Source organism: Arachis stenosperma, chromosome 9 (assembly GCF_014773155.1).
Source record: "Arachis stenosperma cultivar V10309 chromosome 9, arast.V10309.gnm1.PFL2, whole genome shotgun sequence".
Taxonomy (NCBI): Eukaryota; Viridiplantae; Streptophyta; class Magnoliopsida; order Fabales; family Fabaceae; genus Arachis; species Arachis stenosperma.
In genome coordinates this window covers 26,902,499-26,910,122 of record NC_080385.1, presented here as the reverse complement: position 1 = coordinate 26,910,122, position 7,624 = coordinate 26,902,499, and the positions used below count along the sequence as shown (strand labels likewise).

At 40.0% G+C, this 7,624-nt stretch overlaps 2 protein-coding genes across 2 annotated transcripts; one reads left to right on the top strand and one right to left on the bottom strand.

Annotated features, from left to right (window-relative positions):
• Positions 1–1,963: 1,963 nt before the first annotated feature.
• LOC130947718 (putative pentatricopeptide repeat-containing protein At1g56570) lies at positions 1,964–5,973 on the bottom strand. Its single transcript, XM_057876422.1, has 3 exons — positions 5,308–5,973; positions 3,684–4,993; positions 1,964–3,285 (listed from the first exon to the last, which is right to left on the bottom strand). Exons 2-3 carry the CDS (start codon positions 4,296–4,298, stop codon positions 2,215–2,217), a joined length of 1,686 nt encoding a protein of 561 aa, XP_057732405.1. The 5' UTR covers positions 4,299–4,993; positions 5,308–5,973; the 3' UTR covers positions 1,964–2,214.
• Positions 5,974–6,165: 192 nt separating this feature from the next.
• On the top strand, positions 6,166–7,321 carry LOC130947374 (uncharacterized). Its single transcript, XM_057876060.1, has 2 exons — positions 6,166–6,708; positions 6,779–7,321. Exons 1-2 carry the CDS (start codon positions 6,472–6,474, stop codon positions 7,034–7,036), a joined length of 495 nt encoding a protein of 164 aa, XP_057732043.1. The 5' UTR covers positions 6,166–6,471; the 3' UTR covers positions 7,037–7,321.
• The last annotated feature ends 303 nt before the right edge of the window (positions 7,322–7,624 follow it).

Here is a 7,624-nt window from a genome sequence, read left to right as displayed (position 1 = left end):
CCCGCACAAGTACTCGGCCTGACGAAACTCGGTAAGCTCCTCCTCACCCATCTGGTTCGGGGAGTCCTTCAAGTCGAAAGCCACCCAAGCGTACGGGTTGTAACCCGCGGCGGAAGAAGAAGCTCGGGAGACGACGCGAGGTATACCTACAGTGGGGGTACCACTCAATTAGTCTATGAGGTCGGGAGCTCGAAAAAACTCAGAAACTACACTTAACCTTTTCTGCAACTAAAATTAAGCATGGCTAAAGCTAAATTCAAACAAAGCCTACCCTGAAATGGTAACCCCCCTAACACACCTACTCGATGCTAAAGGCTATCCAGCATACAAGATCAAACAAACAGCATGCATGTAACAGGAGACAATGGCAAAGGCAAAACAAACACAAAGCAAAAAATAAAGAAACGACTGCTTACCTGGATTGGTTTTGAAGATCTGAAGAAGAAGGGAAGAAAAGCAAATGCACAAGAAGGCAAGAATAGCAATTTGGGAATTTTGGGAAAAGAAGAAGATGGAGATAGCTGAAATGAAGATACGGGAACGAATGCAAAACGGTTTTAAAACTGCTACTCAAAGAAGCGCGAAAAGACTAGGGGCAAAACGGTCTTTGTACGCGGGGTTTTTAACCCATTATGAGCATTTAATGCTCTACGCGAGGAACGAGGCGACGAAGGATTGTCCCAGCAACAAACAGACACGCGCGCAAGAGGCACGTCCCCTCCACGGACGGCCGACCTGACAACGCGTGAGAAAAGAAATAACACGCCACCAACAACCCACACGACTATTGCTGGTGCGTTGGGAACACTGTTACGGCCCGGTCCAAAGGGAACATGGGCCGACCCGACCCCCCAGCCACCCGACCCTAACGGTCGGGTGTGAGGCGTTCATTTGCCGACCCGAACACGCACTCGGGACAGCTAGCCGCTAGAGCTGTATAAGGAAACTTCGAGGAATGTGGGTTCTGCCCTAGTGGGACCTACTTCTGACACAGTATATATGGGAGGGTCCTACCCCTCCCCCAAGGTACGTCATACACTACTTTACCCTTTTCTCGCCTGCACACTCGATTAACTTGGGCGTCGGAGTGTCTTTGCAAGTGACGCCCCCCCCTCTCCGCACCAAGAGCTCGGGAAATCGGCTACCCCTACTTCACCTTCGCGACCTAATTCAGGCTACACCTCACCTACCCATCCGAGGACCACTCCGAACCGTCCGGTACCCGAACCACCGAACATATACATATATGATACATTAGAAATATAGTCTAGTCTTAAGATTTAAACTTGATGCAACTCGATGAGAGACCTATAAATTATTTGTCTTATCAAAACTCTAATTTTAGCAAGAATGAAAAATTTTCTAAACTAAAGACTGTAGTTGAAAAATTTATTACCTAAATGGATAAGCAGAACATGGCTCAATCCATACACTACACTTATATAGACTCGCCTCCCAAACAAAGAAAAAAGAGTAAACAATCGTGATCTTGTGTGTGTATACCAATTGTCCTAAAATGTGTACACAAAGGCCCAAATATCCAAGTTAAATTTGTTTGTGACATTGTCCTAAAATGTGTACACAAAGGCCCAAATATCCAAGTTAAATTTGTTTGTGACATTGTCCTGCATTTTGAATAAGAGTATATATTAGAGATAAATTCAATTTAAACCAAGCACTAGAATTTTCGTAAAGAATATTCACTAATCAAAATAAGATAAGTATTATCTCAAGTTGATGGCAGATGGTGATAACAACACAATTTAAAGTCAAAGAAAGAACAACAGAGTAAAAAATGTATAAAACTCTACAATATTCACTTCACCGTTTAGTAACCCTCTTAATGGTTAAAGAATTATTGTTTTGTTACCATTCTTACCGTCTATTAAAAAGCATGAACCTATGTATGTTTTTCGTATCTCTGCATAAATAAAAAATGTTTGGAACTTCAGAAATTCCTCTCCAATTTATAAGTATTGTCAGTAAGTTTGAATGAGATAGCAAGAATTGAACCAAATGAGCTGCTATGAACAGCTGAGCATTCGGCAATGACATATTAACCATATGGCTTGTGTTCAAACCTTATTTTCTTGGTCATGTACAAAGCAATCTAAGCCAAGTGTATATCCAAAATCTTTTATATGCATAATCAATACTTCCAAAACTTCAACAATATGCTCATTTGAAGAAACATTCACCTCCAACAACAAAACTCTAAACATGGTTTTTCAATTCAATCCAGCTCATCCCTGCCTCTTTCTTATTTTTAATACTTCTCATAAGCTTCCTTAAGCAGGCAACACCAGTCCAGTTACCTTCAGCAGCAAAAAAATTTGATAAAAGCACATAAGTTCCTGCGCTATTTGGCTTCATTTCCAACACCCTTGAAGCTGCCAGCTTGCCTACACTTTGTTGTTTATGAGCTTTACAAGCCCCAAGAAGGACAACCCATATAGATTCATCCGGCTTAAAAGGCATATTCTCTATTAGTTGATAAGCTTCCTTTACTCTACCAGCACGCCCAAGCAGATCGACTACACATCCATATATCTCTTGATTGGGTGCAACATTATAAAATCTTGTCAATAGTCTAAAATATCTCAGGCCTTCATCCACTAGTCCGGCATGGCTACAAGCACTCAGAACTGCCATGAATACTATCGTATTAGGTTTGATACCTGATCTGACCATCTCATTGAATAATTTAGTAGCTTCTTTTCCATGCCCATGAGCCCCGTATCCAATCATCATGGAAGTCCAGGAGACCACATTTTTGCATGGCATTTGGCTAAATATTTTATGTGAATCTGTTATGTTTCCACACTTTCCATACATGTCAATAAGGGCATTGGATAATACCAAGTTGTTATTGAAGCCTCTACGAAAAATTCCCCCATGAAGCTGCTGCCCACAATACAGAAACCCTAACTTACCACATGCACCTACCACACTGGTGAATGTGAAGCAATCTGGACTAAAACCTTCAGATACCATTTGAGAAAAGATGCAGAATGATTGTTTAGGATCCAATGTCTCAAAACCAGCTATCAAGGTATTCCGTGTGATAGTATCTTTCTGACTCATTTCAAAGAATAATTGCTTTGCCTCGCATGCTGAACAAGACTTGAAATACATGTCCAGTATAGAATTCATGACAGGAAGATTGGACTCAAATCCATGATTAATCACTGCAGCATGTACCTGCTTGCCCAAATTAACCAAGCCAGTAGATGCACAAGCTCTAACAGCAATTGAAAAGCTGAAGGGGCACAGCTCTCCTTCCTCCTGTTTATCGCCAAGGAAATATGAAAACCCCATTATAGCTAGGCTCCACCAAGAATTTTAATGTTTTCCTTGAAGTTCCTCTAAGGTGAGTTTATCTCGCAAATGAGAAAATTAGAGGTTACCTACCCTTAATCAATAAATGGTTAATGTTGTGGTTACCTCCTTAGTTTATCACCTTAGAGGAGCCTTAATCTGAACAGAATACATGAGTTTTGTAGGATGGAACAAAGTGGTAGAAATCTCATAACATCTGTTATATGAATACACAATTTAACATTTTGTTGAAAAGAAAAAAATGTGTTCTCTATTGTTTTTCTTTGCTGCTATGAGACCCATCGTTTTGAGAAAAACAAACATGGATTTGGAACCAGAAAAGTTGAAGAAAAGTGGGAACCTACCAGAAGCATTTGGCGGAAAGCTCGAAGGCCACCATAGGCATCTCCTCTATGAGTATATCCAGTTATCAAAGTTGTCCATGAGACAGCATTCTTGTTAAGGATACTCTCAAAAACCATTCTTGCACTGTCCATGCTACTACAGCAAGTGGCATACACATCCATTAGCGCATTATCAACATATATGGATGACCCTTGAGTACCATTCTTTATAGCCAACCCATGAACCAACTTCCCACACAAAAGCGCACTCAGCCCCTTACATGTCTTCAAAACTGCAGACAAGGTGAACTCGTTAGACCGTGTCCCGTATCTCAACATCTCACAGAACACGCTCCACGCACGACCATGGTGGTTGCAAGAATTGTAGCCAGTAATCATAGCAGTCCAAGTGACAACATCTCTATGTGACATTTCATCAAACAGCATGCGTGCTTCTTCAATGGACCCCTTATCAAAATATGATTTGATGAGATCAGTGGCTAAACCGGAAATGTCTTTGGGGCAAAACGGTGCAATAGAATTCAATTGGGTGTCATCAGCAAGAGAGTTATGGACAATGGTGGGGATGGGCCGGAAATGGGTTGGGGACAGTAACTTCCTAGTACCAGTCATCATCTTCGTCCTTGTTTATGAAGAGTGACCATAGAAAAAGTTGTTTATTTTTTCAGCATAAGATGATAGAAAAAGTTCTTCATTTTTTCTGCGTAAGATGAAGCAAATAATGACAAAATGTCAACAAAAATGGTTTAATTAATTGGGAGACTGACTTGAACCTGAAGAGCAGAAAGAAGCAGGTAGTTGTACAGACAGTACCTGTTTGTGAAAACAGGTTTAATGGTTAGGGGTGTGTATAACAGCATAAGGAATACCTAAACTATAGTTATCAGAACTGAACCTGAATCAACACGATCAGAGCAACACGATCAGAGTACTGTGGTTATTGAATCACTAGTTCAACTGTTGGGTGATTAGTTGAACTGGTTGACCTGGTTATAATTAAATAATTATAGATGATTTTTTTTTCATAATAGGTAATTTTTATTTTATTGCTTTTAACATTGAATTAATACCACAGAACTAATTTAAATGTCTACCTGATCAACATAGTATAAACTAAAGAGTGTATATAAATGTTAATAAGATTTTAAATCAATATAGAAGAGTCAGACAGAAAAAACAACAGATTAAATTCCGCGGCTTTCACCTAGTTAAGTTGAGGATTCGGCCAAAAGCTAAAAAAGTACCTTACTACCTTATCATCCTCATACAGCACAATAGAAAGAATTTCCTTATTGATGATCTTGTCAAATCTGTCCATCACAAAATAAAAGAGTAAGGATTTAAACACTTATAAATTAAACCTCAAGCACAAAAATGGATCGATACAACGACATAATATCGTAAAGTAACAGCAAAATGGTATACACAAGAAAGGAAAAAGATCAAAGAGAACAAGAGATTAAATCAATTAATTTTACATACAAATACAATTCACTGTAAACCTTATTACAAATGAAATCAGCCAATTTCACATACAATTATACAAATACAATTAGCCTCAATACATTAAAACATCAAAAATCCAGTATAAAAAATTAATAACAATAGCTAAAAAAAATCTCACCTACAGCAGAAGCAGAAAGCCAGAAACAGTCAGGGACGATTTTTCAACTTGGGGAAGTTGCCGTGTTGAACAGCTGCAGAGTAAGCTGCCGACGAGAGAGAGCAGAGCTTCGGCGGAGGGAGAGCTTCGAAGAGGAGCAGAGCAGAGTCTGCAGATGAGCCAACATGATGACGACGGAGGAAGCAAAGACAGACAAGGCACGAGGCGGAGGAACAGCAGAGCAAAGGCGGCCGGGACGACACTGACGGAGGAGGCACAGTCGCGAAGGAAGCAGAGGCGAGCAAACACTGACGGCGCGAGGACAACGCAGAGGAGCCGGCGAGGAGAATGACGAGTGACAACCGGCAGTGAGCGTTCGGTGAGTGAGAGAGGTGAGAGCGAGTGTCTGAGTGAAGCTCTGTGCGTAAGAGTGAGTTGAGGTTGGGGATGGTTTTTTTTTTTTTCTTTGGTAATGGAGTGGACAACTTTCAATTCTAGATTTTATACAACACATCCACTCACACACACTACTACTATTAATATGGGTTTTTATATTTTTTCACTGAGAATTCGAACGGAATGCAGCTCCCAACGTGATAGGTGATGCTGCCATTGATCCAAGGACTCGGCTGCAGGTTGGGGATGGTTGGGTCTTGGGTGTGCCGTTCAATTGAGGTTTTTTTTTTTTTTTTTGTCTCCTGTCGTATTGAGGATTTGATTTAGCAAAAAAAGACCTGGTCCGGTTTTTAAAATTGGCCAGGTCACCAATTTTCATGAAATCCGAACGTTTCAATTTGGTTCTTATCTATTTAATATATAACTAGGTCAAATATTATTTTATTATAAAAAGAGTAAAAGCCCTTTCCGGTCCCTAACCATTTACCCGATGGACGACCCACCCCCTAAGGAATTTAAAACCCCAAATCGGTCCCTATCAATGATGGTATATGGACATTGAAGACCCTGCAACCGATTCCCAGCAGGTGACATGCTGATCTGTCAGTCACTTGTCCACCTGGATTTTTGTCCTACATAATTAGGACTAATCGCCCCCTGCACCTTTGAAACGATGCGTTCCATGAAAACCAGTTGTCTCCTGGGTTTGTTTAGGGTTTTATCTGCATTCTTCATCGTGTTAGTTGTGTGTAGAGTAAAGATTAGGGCTTTTCTCTGCTGAAGAAGAATATGGCTATGAAAGCCAGAGAATCTTCGTCACGAACCGTGGAGGAAAGTAGTGAAGGTGGGAAGAATTTGTGCTGGAGTCCGATTCTGGGTTCCACAGGGAGTATGGGGGAAATGGCAAACCAAGGCCAGAAAAGATTTGTAGCACCGAGATGTCATTGTGGCACATATGCAATATTGTTTCAATCTAGCACTGCAGGAAATCCGAACAGGCTTTTTTTTGGTTGCTCTTATTTTAAGGTAATCGCTTTGCAATTTTAGTTTTGTTTCGAAATTCGTTGCCATGAGCATGGAGTGTTGTTTGTTGCAGACCGCATCTCCACACTGCAAGTACTTTGCTTGGCTTGATGAATACATAGTGTCATGTTCATATAAAGCTGATGGCAAAGAAAATGGCGTGGTTGAAAGGCTGAAGACGATGGAAGAAAGATTGGAAGCACTGGAACTGAAGATTGCGAAGCAGGATATTGGAAAAACAGTTGGAGGAAACACGAAATGCCGAAGCTTAACCAGTTTTTTAATTGGAATTGCAGTTACAGTTGTAATTTCAGCAATTTACAGTGGATGAATTGAGACAAATGTGAATTTGATTTAGTGTGCAAAGTTTTGTTCATAGAAGAGAACTACTTCATGTATTATGGTTGAAATCCATGGCTTGTAAGAAGACAACAACTGATGTTATGGTTATTATGATATTGAGTAGCTTGATGTAGTTATACCTGATTGAGTAGCTTGATGTAGTTATTATGATGTTGTATTATTATGTAATTGTGAAGCACTTGTCTAGTTGTCTATGAAGATAGTAATGTACAGACACAAATTTGTGCATGATTTGCAAGTGTACTTCAATTCATGAGAGTTTGGTAAAAGTTGAAACAAAGTTACAAATTGATTCAGTGATTCACAAACCCAAGCATGAGTGTTTCACAAAAAATTCACTCTGAACCAAGAACTGCCCCAGAGTTTCACTCAGAAGACAATGTCAGTTTTTCCAAGTTGACACTAAAACTAATACCAAAAAACTTGAGAGGATCTGTAAATCAAGGCTTGAAATCAGAACCTAATGATAACATCAACACCATAACCAAAATAACTAACATAGAGTGTCCCCTTAAACCAAAATTCTACATTCCCTAACAACATGATATCCATATAG